General features: G+C 38.1%; 2 protein-coding genes across 2 annotated transcripts in view; one reads left to right on the top strand and one right to left on the bottom strand.

Annotated features, from left to right (window-relative positions):
- snd1 (staphylococcal nuclease and tudor domain containing 1) overlaps window positions 1–916 on the bottom strand; it is a 187,762-nt gene extending 186,846 nt beyond the window's left edge. Inside the window, exon 1 of the mRNA XM_008315686.3 lies at window positions 617–916. Within this exon, the coding sequence (XP_008313908.1) occupies window positions 617–691 (75 nt within the window). The 5' untranslated portion in view covers window positions 692–916. The remainder of the gene's footprint in view (window positions 1–616) is intronic.
- Window positions 917–6,282: 5,366 nt separating this feature from the next.
- Window positions 6,283–9,072, top strand: pax4 (paired box 4). Its single transcript, XM_025057824.1, is given in 6 exon segments — window positions 6,283–6,970; window positions 7,044–7,134; window positions 8,020–8,181; window positions 8,234–8,355; window positions 8,434–8,497; window positions 8,580–9,072. Coding segments are annotated over 6 exon segments (1,089 nt in total). The 5' UTR covers window positions 6,283–6,403; the 3' UTR covers window positions 8,663–9,072.
- The last annotated feature ends 5,379 nt before the right edge of the window (window positions 9,073–14,451 follow it).

Raw genomic sequence — 14,451 nt, 5'->3', positions numbered from 1 at the left:
AGAGACCGGGCGAACTTCGCCACTTTGGCTTCAATGCCCTGCATTTACTCGACTGTCACTATAAAAGATTGGTAATTTCGCAATGTGTTTAAAAGTTGACATTCTGACTCAGCAACGCAGTAAATGCAGGAACTTTGCGCACAAGAGATTTAAACCAACTGGATAGTGGATGTTAATTTGTTAGCACCCGTTAGCTGGGAAACTTAACATCTGTTAGGGTCAAAAGCCACCCAGTATCCATGCAACTTAATAGAGTAAGCGTTTATTTTTTAATATTTCACTAACAGTCAACTTTAAAGCTGCGTAAATTCTAGTTGGTTTATAATAATAACTATTATGTAAAACAACAAACATGTACTATTGTCACTGAGCTCATTAGCAGGCTATCAAATTGGCTAATCTGTGTTAGCTGACATAAAACTCCACTCCAATGACCAAATTGTAACTGACATTTCGAAATAATATAATCGTGTTGTGTTTACATGCGTAACCGTTTGGTCTGTGCTGTCTCATAATTTTAATTTAAGTTTGGTGCCAAGATGGAAATACTTTAGCTCTGCTTAGCTGTTAGCCTGCTAGGCTAAATAGCTCCATCCCTCACGTTTTTAAAACTTACCATTTTAACTATTCCTCTCTGCAGATGAGCAGAGGAAACGGGAGCCGCCTGAGCGGTAGCCGAAACAGATGCCATGTCCACTGGTGAAAAATAGAACGCCGTTAGTTCAGGAGGGGGGTAAAGACCAGGTCAGGGAGCCGGGACACTTAAAGTGTGAGTGACTGTTCTACTGAAAGCCAAGAGAGAGAAAAGGGCTGAGCGGCGATCAACACACACGTTATACCGGAAACACACTATGCCATGCGTACACATACACATTCAAACTTTTCCGGGTCTGAGTAGCAGAATGAATGGGAGTGAACGGAGCCGCTCTGTGACCGCGTAAGCAACTTGAAATAACGGCTTCCGGAGCAGGAGGTGCGACACGTCAGCACAGTGTTAAAGCGATACATGCTGCATTCACGGACCACAAGAAAAAAGTTGTTTTGGTTCCCGCTGGAAAGGAACTGGCCTAACAATTCAAAAATACTAATTATCATAGTAATTTTGTCTAAGTAATTCAAAATCCAATTATCACTAATACAAAATAAATATTTTAAACCATATAAACAGCATATTTGGCGTTTTCGGTTGTATTGAAAACTTCTCAATGTATGATTGCTTTACTTTCTCACATACATTTAAGCCTGACAAGGCCAAAAAAGTTAGGAATCCTTGGAATATACAAAATGTAATATTTGTAATGTGTCAGCTGTTAGACAAAAACTTGCTAAATGTCCACAAACAACTTTGTTTTAAAATCCAATAAATTAGTCAAAGTTAGCCTAGTTATTACATAAAGTCAGTTGTTCACAAAAAACAAGAACAAAACTATCCATAAAAAGCATCACAGTCCAGAGAGCAAAGATAAAGTTTAGCTAAACCAAAGGATGTAGACCAAAACAGAATCCTTAACAGCTACTAGTTCAATAAATAGACTATATGTAGCCAAATGATGGGCTATTAAACTGCCCAGGCCCTACTGTATCCAGAATAAGTAGCTAAAAAGCTCCAAATTGCTACAAATTAGCTTAAAACTGAAAGCTAAATGAAAAAGATATGAGCTAGTCCATGACTTTATTTCAGCCAAAGATAGCTTAAAATCAATTTATATAAAAATATGTTGCCAAAAAATCTAAATAAAACTAAGAAAACCAAATAATCTCTCAGTCTTCAAAGAATAAAAACTAGCTATCGTTTAACTGAAATTGAATCCTGATAGTAAAAATATCATAGTGAAAACAGGAAAAAACAAAAGAAGTACAACATTATAGCTGAAAAAATATGCAATTAAGATAAAAAAATAACCGATTTAGGTTTAAAAGTAGCAAAAATATTATTCGTAATTTTACCTCGATAGCAGAAAGGTAATGAAGCAGCTAAACAAAAATTGTGTCCAAAAGTTACAGTAATTATAACAACTGTGCAGAAGACTGTCTCAGACATAAAGTCTATGGAGCTATATAGGAAACAACTGCATTTATACATAAACATTGAAAGCATTCTCACATTGTAATGCGATCAACAGAGACAGGAGATTGATAATCATTGATGGTCCGGTGGAAAAATAAATATTTTTCTTTTCAAGCTGCTTCTCCCACACATGACCGTTAGTGACCGTGTGACTGAGATACAGGGCATTTCCAATGCAGAACACTTATACTCGAGGGACCCAATCCAAGCATTTGTAATAACTTTTAATGTTATTGTGACTCTTTTAATGTCCGGGCATTTAATCCCAAAAGGAGTGATTTGTAATGATTACCATAAACTGTATGTGAAAGAAACCAAGAGCAGAAAAAAAGGGAAAAAATGTAACCGTACAACCCTTACCACTCTGTACATGTACGGTCAATTAAGATAAACTGCAAGTATAACTCTTAACATGTATTTACAGGCCACATCACCAGGTTTTTGGAGAATGAATCATTTCAGAGCCTTAACAGGCCTCATGAGTCTTTATATGTCAGCGATAAATAAAGAAAGGACAAAATACTTCAGAAAGTAGAATCAACATTTTTGTATAACGTAAATGGGTTGTGTTCCAAGTCTTGTAGTCTTTTTAAACCATTTTAACAAAGTGCTTCTGACCAACACAGAATAAGGTTTAGAATTTGTAGTAATATTTTTAAGTTATTTGATGAGTTGATCAGAGCATTGTGTTCCATATATATATGTTTATATATATATATATATATCATAATATCACATATCATACATCACAAATTGTTTTATATTGTATTATTTCAGTATTGAAAATGTTTCCCCTAGTGTTCTTCATCTCAATAATGAATTTGTCACCTTAATTATTTTTTTAATTCCCATGTGTAATATTCTATTTTCTTTGCATTGTTCCAATTTAATTTAATTTTTTTTTTATTTTTTCATAACAAATTAAGGTTAACAATCTGTTCTCAAGAAATATTGGGAAATATATGACGTCATTAAATATCAGACAGGTATTGTTGCGACTTATTTTGTTTTTACTTTTTTATACTTTTATTATTTGTTTTTCCCACATTTTGCCCTTTAAATGTCCTCTGAGGGACAAATAACGTTTAAGAATCTAGAAGTTTTAGAATGACTAGAAAATAATTTGCTTCAAAAATACAATGTAACACAGTTGGCAGCAAAGGTGGCCCATGGTTCTAGGCTGGAACTTACGGCAGGTTCTGGTTAAAGTCGAATGTCGAATATCACGTTCATTTGTCCAGAATACTGGAGAGGGCTGAGTCCAGACTCAGACAGAGACTGAAACGGGGTTTAGTGTCAACAACCAAGTATTTTCTTTTATTCAAGAATTTTTTTGGACAGTTGTCTAGCTATAGATTTTTAGTTTTTTTGCTTTTTCTTTTGCGTCACCGCCCTTTTGCGCAACCGAAATTGAGGTTTACGCAAGATCTCCAAAACAGTAAAAGGAAATAGTAGTTTTTATTCACGTGACCAAATCTAAATTTGACCGCAAAGTTGAAGGGATGAAACATTTAGCGTCCGTTTTTAACATAAATTACAAGTTTCTTAGGTTAAATGCCCTTTTACCGAAGCGCAAAATGTCAGCGTTAGATACTGAAACCTGGAAGTTTCACCAGATACGTTGCGCAGACGACACCTTGTTTTTACCCGGTAAAGAAATAACGGTAAGACACCTTGTTTTTACCCGGTAAAGAAAAAACGGTAATCCCCCACCACCACCAAAAAAAAAATCATAAAGTTCCCCATTCTCACTCGATTATTCGGTTATTTAATAATATAAAACACAGCGAATATTATTCTCTTTTCACAAACCACATGCGTTTTGATGCAAATTTCAAACCCAGTTCAGGATGGAATGAAAAGTCGGGTTAGAAAAGGTGATTTAAGATTCAGAGTGGAACATCCGTCCCGTGCCACGACAAATCCAAGATTGTTTTACCACAGAAGACAAATTCTTCACTAAATCACAAATCCAGGACACAGATAAAATGGTCAAACGCCAACGACACGTGACTCCCTCCCCTCAGCTGTGACAGGAGTCAGGACCAGGTTTGCGCTCATGGAGGCAGCGCCGTTGCGCACACGACAGCTCGGTCTGCGCGCTTTGGACAGGTTTCCACAAGTCTTTTACGCGGCGGATTTGCTCTGAATATTTTTACACCTCTGGACACGACACGACACAGACACACAAGGCACGCACACAATAAAAACATCCACAGACAAAAACTACAGCACACGTGTCGTACATGGATCTTTCCAGCCACAGAAGTCCAGCTCCTCGTGTTTTGGCGAGCCTTGGTGACAATTACGCACCGCGGGCATGTGGCACTCGGTGACGCAGAGAGGCAGAGTAATTCAATTAACCCCCTTTAACGCACTGTACATGTGTTAGATACTATAAACCAACGTCTGCTCTGAAGTCCAGGTTAATAAATACAAAGTGGAGCCCATTATTTGTCCTTAGCCTCCGTTGGCAAGGAGATGCTGGTGTCCAAAAGTGTCTGTCCCCGTCCAAGCTGTCCGATTGTACACAGAGAGAATTATCGTCCTCTAACTCGTGGTTAATGTATAATTCCGACCATATGGCATTTTTTTTAAGATGTGTGCCTTTATTACGGTGCCACTTCGATCTGTGTGTGGACCCAACTAATGATATTCAATTAGTCATTAAACACAGCAAAGGACCAGGCTTGCGCGGCGTGCGGTTTTCACATAGGCTAATATTTGCTCGTCAAATATTTCCCTTCGAAACGTTTACAACGCATTTTTATCTGCTAGCTGCCCAGGGAACATCTGTGTGGGTTATTTTAGCCTCCCTCTTATATGGACACACCGGGGCCCCAATTGGCCCCTTCTGCCTCCATGCGCCCATATACGACGAGGAGCCTTATTTGTTCACGTTTTGAAAGAAAATGTAATAAAGAGAGAGCGGCCCGTCGATGGATTTATGATTTATCAAAAGCACTTTACCATATGGCAGTCGTCATTGGAGCAGATTTCCAAATGTTTGCTTTATGAGAGGAGACCAGAGATCCTTTTAATCCAAAGCACCTCAGCTGGGGACAGGGATGCTCAGGTCACGTGACCACCGGGTCCTCTAAAGCACAACAGTCCTAGAGGGTAATTTATTTATTTATTTTTTTAAAATAAGACCAAAAGCAATACATTTAAGGATTGAAATGCATGAGTTAAACTCTGGAGACATGTTTGTCTGTGGGAGTCTGAGAGCCTGAGGTCCCTGCACAGGAAACCACTTTAAATTCCTAAACTTCTGAGCTGATCCATAAATTGGACCAAAAATATTAAAAATATATATCTATCTACAGAATCAAACACAGTGTACGGTACAGATGCTGGACAAATGAACACCTCCCTCTCTAACAGCCATATTCAAAATGTGGTCTAAGGGCCAAATGTGGCACGGCCATCAGGGGTTTTTGACCTGCAACTTCTAAATAAAATGAACCAGCTTTACTGCCAGTCCAAAACAAAACTTATATAATATTTAACCTCTGTGAAATGTGAGCAATGGACATAATATTCTTGAGCAAAAAAAAAACGTTTTTTAAAAACTTAAACCACTCTAAGGCCCACTTTTAGCCACTTTTATTTTGTAAAATTCAGTTGTTTTATTTTGACCACTTTTAGCCACTTTTATTTTGTAAAATCCAGTTGTTTTAATGTGATATTTTGACAAGGTCAGCTTTTCTGGACAATATTTTAGCTATTTTGTACTGACTATTAGCAAAACATTTAGTCGATTTAAAGTTCAGCCAATATATTTTTAACTTTAAATGATTGGCTTAATTCAACCAATCAGTTTGTACCTTATTTTTTTGGGTTAACATTTAGCTTCACTGTGTCGAATTTTGTATCTAATACATAATACAGTACGCTCCAAATTTCACTCAAATTTGCTAATGTTTTAACTCTTGGTATAATTATATTATATTAATAGTTATTTATAAGATAATATTGTATTTTGTGATTGTAATTTGGGATATAATTTTGTCTAATTTTATGTTATTTTAAAAAACATAATTACAGCCTATCAGATGAGATACTTTTTCAATATGTTTGTCTCATTTACTAGAACTCACAGTGTCACGGTGTTAGTGTTGGTGGACTGAACACCTGGCTCTGCAGCGAGTTCAGTCCAGGTGATGATGACATTTGTGCTCCACGTCATGTTGAGGTGTGCGGACCTATAAATACCTGCTGAGGGGCGTGAGTCCCGTCATTGTTCCTCCCCAGAGGTGACCGGACTTTTAATCTGGAATTCTCACAGGGAATACAGAAATTATTATTCATTTCAAATTTCGCCAAAACTGAGATATGTGCGGAACCAACTCTCATCTGGAAAACACAGGTTTGTCCCGAAGCTCTTTACGCACCGCTTTTTACTCGACTGTACGGCAGCGTGTAGGAAACACAAACAACATGCGGAGTGTTTATCATTGTGTTCAGGTGTTTTTAAAGGCTGCCAGCTATGTAAAAAAAACATATGACACTTTTATGGAAAAAGGTTGTGGACGCGTAAACCAGCTGGGAGGCACGTTCCTAAACGGCAGACCTCTCCCAGAGTCCAAACGGAGAAAGATGATAGAGATGGCCATGGAGGGAGTGCGACCAAGTCAGATTTCCAGGATACTGAGGGTAAATACAATATTAAAGTCACATTTTTAAACTCCGTCCAGTTTTTGGCGGTAAAAACAGTTTGGCCTCCTGGAGCCCAAGACCATCGGAGGGAGCCGACCTCGACTCCTCACCCCGAGGGTCATCTCCACTATAGTCCAGTACAAAAGGGAAAACCCAACGATTTTCGCCTGGGAAATAAGAAAACGTCTCTTGACGATAACAGCGGCGGAAGCTCGGTTGCGCAAAGTCTCCAAAGTGCCCAGCGTAAGTCAAAGTCAAACACTTCAGTTTGCGTGAAAAAAGCCTGTTTTGATTGTCTATGTTTGCATGCTTTAAGGTGTCATCTATAAACCGGGTTTTAAGAAAGATCCACTTGGACCACGGGCCTATGTGTTTGGACGTCAATGCGCACAGCAGCGTGGGGGAAGGTGAGTCAGGGGAGACCCTGATTTACTAGCATCGTATTGTATCGTATTGTCCCATGTCACGTCATGTCACGTCACGTCGTGTATCCTATCGAGTCTCGTTACATCATACATTGCTCCCATGTCACGTCATGTCACGTCACGTTACATCATACATTGTCAGGTGTTGTGTCAAGTCATGTCATGTCATGTATACTGGGGCTCCGGAAAGGGTAGGGTAGGTTTCTAGGGGCCAATAATTAAAAGGGGCCCGTAATAAAATGATATGATACGATTATAGTTCTATATAAAATAGAATCAAATTTCTTCATGTTTTGGGCCCAGTAAAAGTCTTTTCATAAGCCCTTCACGTCACGTCACATCTTGTCATGTGTCATTACTTCATGTCAACATGTTGAATTACGTCATGTCTTATTCTTGATTTTTCATTGACTTGTATTGTACCGTGTGTCAGCCTTGATTACTGTAGCTACTACTGTACGGACACAAACATATACTGACCCTCCTTAGTCCTGAAACACTTCAGGCACAGACTTTTACAAACGTTGCAGAAATGCAATGCAAAGGTCACAATTATTAGCCTTATAGGCTAACGCACAAAGTGTTGAACAGAAAAAATAAATTATACGAATTGTAGAAATAATAATAAAAAAACAACTTTAAGAAAAAAGTTCAACTTTGCAATTCACAAAAAAAAAGTGTACGACCGGAGAGAGACGTTTTATCAATGATCTCAAACAGAACAACTGGCTGAAGCATAAACCACCAGTGACATTTTTGTGGGAATTCCTTATGTCTCTGTATCCAAATCAAATTAATCCAGACCCCCTTAAATACAGCGTGTGTGTTCAGTTAGTGTGTGTGTGTGTGTGTGTGTGTTTTCCACAGATCTCTCCTTCCTGATTGAAGAGGAAGTGAATCACGCGGAGACAGAGAGCAATAAAGACCAGAAACGTGAAGGCGTCCAGCACAGGAACCGCACAGCGTTCACTGCTGAGCAGAGCACAGCATTAGAGCAAGGTGACTTATAAAGTACCGGGCTTTATGTGTGTGTGTGTGTGTGTGTCAAACTAACGCAAAAATGTTGAAGTTTCCCACTCAGACGAGCATAAAATGTACACGTTCCTATTTCCCACATCAGAGTTTTCCCAGAGCCAGTACGCAGACATGTACATGAGAGAGAAGCTGTCGGCCAAGATCAATATCCCCGAGGAAACTATAAAGGTAGACCAAGTGGGTTTTTTTTTTGTTATTTTAGAGTTATTAAGGTCATCTGGAAACCTCACAGTGTATCTCTGACAGGTTTGGTTCTCAAACAGAAGAGCAAAGTGGAGGAGGGAAACCAAACAGAGGAGCAGAACAGGCAGTAAGTGATGGATATTTGAGTGAACTGAACTCCAGGAAGATTCACACCTCACTTTTTTTTTTTTACTTCTTCCTCTTTGTAGCTACAGATGTTCAAAAGCAGAGAGAGTTTGCTCCTGTGAATCGAATCGATCGACACACTTTCACCGCCCAGCAGGTAAAGTAGGAACCAACACACCCGGCAAAGTTTTAGGACGAAAACCCTGATGTGTTTTGTCCAATTTGAATTTTTATGTTTGTTTTTTAGGCATCGAGAGTCTCTTGTCAGGATGCATCGTTTCCCTCTTTCTCTACATGTAACACAGTTACTCAGAGACTGCAAAATGGCTCGATTTCTGCAGATGAAGCAGGTAAAAATATAGCCAAGCCAGCAGGGCCTAATTCAGTACTACTTTAGTGCCCAGAGTACTTTCTAAAAAGTTATACAGTAATGCGGTGAAAGGGTTAGCTAAAAAATATGCTATAGGTAGCACAAGTAATGTGCTACCTATAGCAAAAATAGCTACAAATGACCAAAACGAATAGTTGAATTGAATGTAAAATGGCTACAACTAAGGTTCACCTGGTGGTTAGTTTCAAGTAGCTGTAATAAAATAGCCAAATAAACAGGTAAAAAAATAGCCTAATGTTAGCCAAAATGTAGCCAAAAGTATAACAAAATAGCTATGAATTCTGCTAAAATTAGCTTAAGATAACTGGAACTAAGGTACAGTATAATAAAAGTAGATATAAAATGAGCCAAAATGAGTCTGTTAGCATAGTTTCACCAGATATATAACAATAGCTAACAAAAAGCTACGCAATTAGCTAAGAAGAATCGATGAGAGGAGGAATTTTTTTTAACTTAACAAATGCATTAACATAAATATTGAGCCTTGTAAAATATGGCTCAAATAAATGTATAAATTAAACACATTTGTTGATTTATTTCCAGGTGTCAGGGGTTGCAGACGCCTGACTTCTCCCACAGTGACTCCCTGCTTCCTCCAACAGTCCAACAACATCATGACTCAGAGCAGCGACCCAGCTGCAGTGACTGCAGTGTCCAGACACTCACTCACTTTCCCACTGCCTCACCATCATCATCATCATCTTCCTCATCATCATCATTATCGCCTTACTGACCCCAGACAGTCCCTCCCTTTGATAACAGACACAGACAGAGCAGAGCGACCTGTGAGTCAGTGCTGGAACCAGCAGGGAGTGTCATTAACGTGGAGCCAGTTCCAGACAAATCCGAAGTGTCTGTTTACCCAGCAGCCCTGGAGCCATAATCTACACTAGTACTGGATCAGGACTCAAGGTGTGACTACATTCAACCAGCAGAGGGCGACATAAGATTACTGTTGCGACACTTGTCTGAACGTCCTCATTTAAATGGATAAAAACCTCCGTTTTTAAAAGTGAAGCTACAAAGCTAAAAAAAAGGAGAAGCTAATTAAGGGATATCATTTTTAAAATTTGCCACGAGGATAATTAAACAGTCACATCATTAACTACAAAGTTAGGCAACAGCAAAAACATAAATGGTATAAAACTGAAATGAGGTAACCATTATTTTAGTTAGCTCAGAGATCAGAAGAAAGAAAAAAAAAGAATTTGATTATGTGGCTTTTTATTTGCTAATTAAACTTATATATACAGTAGCTAAGGAGTAGCAAAACAACTGTACTACCAAAAAATATTAAAAATCAGCCAAATTAAAAGAAAAGATGAGTCCAAAATAGTTGGACCTTTTCTATATCTAAGGCTAGCCACGAGTTAGTCGGAAGCATAGCACAAAAAACAGGCTGGACAAACATTCTGAATTTAGCCAAAAGCCAAACATTAGCCAAAGACTTAAAGCTTTATAGCTAAGGTAAGAAAAGCTACATGTTAGCCAAACAAGTCAGGTTGCAAACAGAAATAAATGCTACAGTAGTCCCTAAATTATAGTGGCAAGATCATCCCATCCGAGCCTCAATGTTAGCCTGAATAGGTTTAAAGCTAGCCAAAAGAAAATCTAAAAAAATCCAAATAGTGAATAAAAAGACAAAGAAGCTGCGAAAAGTAAAAGGAAACTTAAGCAGAAAACAAACTCTTAAACACTCAATAGTAGAATAAAGGCACTCATTTCCTCAGTAACTTTCCAGCAGACCCAGTAAATCCCTGACCACTATCAGAGCGCGATGATTTATAGAACCTGCGACTCACATGTGGAGGTGTAATTGACCTATCTGGCGTCTTAGCGGTAAATTCCGACAGGTCATTGTGCCAGAAGGCCACTTCCACACTGCTGACCGAGCTGTTTGCCTCCTGATCCCGCCTTTTACCCCGATGACCAGTTATCGAGAAACTCTGACTCTGACCGCTCTCTCCCCACTGCAGTAAAGGGACATGAAGGAATTCAATGCCTCTGTCCTGTAGCAGCCATAAAAACTGATACTGAGCGCAGCAGACGCTCAGATCGGCGCAGGCCTTTTTGAAGCTATACTTTTATAGATTTTCCCACAGGTCATCTCTGGAAGTAAAGCCTGGAGAGGGAGGTGAAGGTGAAGGGGGGTGAACCACCCTCTACACTTAGACAAACAGAAAGATCAGGACTATAAAAGACCATCCATATATTATCATAGCGGTAACCTCCAATGAGCCGTGAAGCCATGATTTATGTTACAATCCTACTGTATCACTGAACATGTATTCTGTACCACGCAGCATCCTGGTGAAGTTTATCTTAATAAACTATATCAAAGATCACTGATCAAAGATCAACCGGTGTTGATCCTGCAAGTCGTCCGTCCGCACTTTGGCTACTAAACTATTAATCAGCTCATAAATGGGGGCAGTAAATTTCTCTGTCTAGTTTTACTAGCATTACGTTACATTACGTTCACCTTTAAGACACTTTGGTGGTCTTTAGGTCAGCACTGTCAAAAGATGGTCCTGGAGACCACCCATCTTGATGGCAACTTTTATTTATTTAGTTTTTTAGCAATTTGTGACAACTTTATTTGATTATTTCAGCTGTGTTATCTAACTTCAAATTTTCTTTAATTTTCTTTTTTGCAAAGTCTAAGTGGCTAACTATGAGCTGCTTATTTAGCTTTTAATTTAGTATACGTTTAATTAGATTATGTATTAGCTTTGTATTAGCTCAGTTAGCTTTAGTTGCTAATTCCATTACTTTACATTTGCTTAGTTGTTATGAGGTTTTATTTGTGGCTACCCTTTTGCTATGTTTGCTAATTTTATTTTAGCCAGATCATGAGCAAATCTTTGTATGTATTGGTCAGCATAGATTATAATTATATTTTCTTATCCTTAGCTGCTTCTTGGCTTATTTTTTGTTATCTATCGGTAGGCCTGCAGCAATATTTACAATTCTTAATTTTTAACAGTTGTAAACTTTTAGCCCCTTTAGGCTACGTTGGTGCTCTTGACTTGAAAAATCTGTCCTGTCTGCCAGTTCAGGCATGTAGTATGGTCGACTACATGCCTTTTTGTGCCAGACATATGGGTTTAACAAAAGCATTAGCCTGGTGAATTCATTTTATTTTCTATTTTTAGACCACACAGACTTATCATATGTCTTTCTCTACAAAACACTAGTGGTGCAATTATTGCATTAATAAACCCTGTGCGCCGCCTTGTTTTGAGTGGTTACAAAACAAGAGCACTTTTCATTTTTTAGTCACATAATATGACCTCAGCTGCCAAATTCCTGTGGTTAAATAACAATTCGTGAGTGATAAGCAAACAGATTATTCACCACTCCTGTAACGATCATTCAAACTTCAAATTTTATGATCCTTCAAACAAATCACAATTTGATCAAACAGCTCTCCCGCAGCACGGGCAAGCTGTTTAGATCAAACAGCTCTCCCGCAGCACGGGCGAGCTGTTTGATCTTTTTTTTTTACCTTCATTGATTGAAATGATTTTATCCAGTTTATTTTTTTTCATTAATCCAACTGAGTTTGTTCGTTTTATTTTTTAAATGAAGTAGCAAGTACCATATCTGTGCAGCGTGTAACAAAAAGCAGGTTTTTACCTCAATAAGATGAGCTGACACAGACATTCATCTCCCACTGGGAGATTCAAGGATATCTTATCTCATATTAGGCAACCAGGAAAGAAAAAAACCCATCACAGTAGCTGATCCAAGTTCAGCTATGCATCACTTAAGTCTGGACATCTGTTATCCAACTCTTTCTTAAGAAAGGAGGTATTTATCCTTTTTAATTCCCTGATTCCACGAGCGTTATCTGCTGCTTTTAGCCACTTTCGGGGCGTTTCTCACGCCCTCCGAATTGTTGGCCTCACTGATAGAAGAAAATATTGCGTAAACACATTTGAAAGTGTCTTCCCACCGGCGCGATAGAAGAAAATATTGCGTAAACACATTGTCTTCCCACTGGCGCGTTTTCCTGCAAAATCACCCCAGAAAGCGCTGCTAAAAAGACCAGCGGAGGTTGAAAGTTCGACAGTGCGTGATGTCAAGTTGTTTATTAAAATAGGAATAATACAAAAGCTATAAAAACACAGACAAATGTTGTAGATATAAAAATGACTCACTAACACAAAAATAGCAGCTGTTATATTTAAAGTTAACATCATACAGTCACGCAGAAATAAACAGGATGTAAGATATTTACAAAAAATTACAGGTCGTAATTTACACAATGCACAAGTCTTATTTACATTAAGGTAAATATAATATACATAGAGATATAGATATATGTCCATATATCTGTATCTATATATATTGCATAAATTAACAGTTACAACTCCATAAGAGCACATTCGTTAGCGACAGCTGTGATCTGCCAACGTCACTAAGAATATTTTGGTTAAACTCATTGGATCAGTCAGTCGGCCTCAAAGGAAGATTCTCTTTTTGACAAAAAAAAAGTGTTAAATTCAAACTGCTGCATTTACGACTTTCATCATGGCTGTTAGAGGTTTCAAATGAGAAGACATGTCCACAGTAAGACTCTGTTAACAACCACATCAAGACAACAGCACCTGAAGGCACGGTAAGAACGGAAACTATTTTGCTTCCAATTTAACAAAAGTAGCTAAAAGATAACCAAGAGTTAGCCTAGAAATGTCAGGAAAAAGTTGTTGAAACTAAAAAGGGTAGGAAACAACTAAAAAGCCCATAAGAATTTCCAATAGCCAAACTATAGGATGAATTAAAGAGCCATACAGTTGAGCAGAAGATGATAGCCAAGATAGCCAAAATAGCCAGCAGAAAAAAATGACAAGAAGACAATTAGAGGTGTGTTCGGACAAAGTTAAATTGTTACAATATGTGTAGCAAAAGTGCTAAAAATGTTAGCCAGGAACAGAGGTAGATATTAGTCCAGCATCTATCGAAGTGAGCCAGGAAACTAAACAAAGAACAGCACAGACTAGCCTAAATGCAATGAAATGATAGCTAATGAACAACATGTTAGCCTTAAGGCAAATATAAGGCTAAATTAGCGCAGAGAACGATAAAGTAAGCTGCTATTTAGTCCAACAGCTAACTCAATGTTTGCTAGATTGGATAAAATGAACTTTAATAGTCAAATAAGCTGCTATTTAGTCCAACAGCTAACACAATGTTTGCTAGATGGGATAAAATGAACGTTACAGTTAAAGTTAGCAACAAACTAGCATATTAGCCTGGAGAATGGCTACTGAAAAAGATGCAGCTACTTTAAAAATGTATCAAAGTAAGACTGACAACATGTAACAACTGTAAAACCCTAAGGAAAAGGTGCTGTACTGGTTGTAGTGGTTTGTTTTTTATCTGAATGATCTAGACTATGGAATTAAACAAAATTTGTCATCTGTTGTTTATTTTTACAACAAGTTCTCATACACAACACTCATAGTTGTTCATAGTTGTTCTTTTTCAACTATGAGTGCCCACTATTTCAGGGCACTACCTCATGTTACCTGACCAAACATGACCAAATTTATTGTCTT

Source organism: Cynoglossus semilaevis, chromosome 8 (assembly GCF_000523025.1).
Source record: "Cynoglossus semilaevis isolate Cse_v1.0 chromosome 8, Cse_v1.0, whole genome shotgun sequence".
In the NCBI taxonomy this organism is placed as follows: Eukaryota; Metazoa; Chordata; class Actinopteri; order Pleuronectiformes; family Cynoglossidae; genus Cynoglossus; species Cynoglossus semilaevis.
This window is presented reverse-complemented; position numbering and strand designations above follow the sequence as displayed.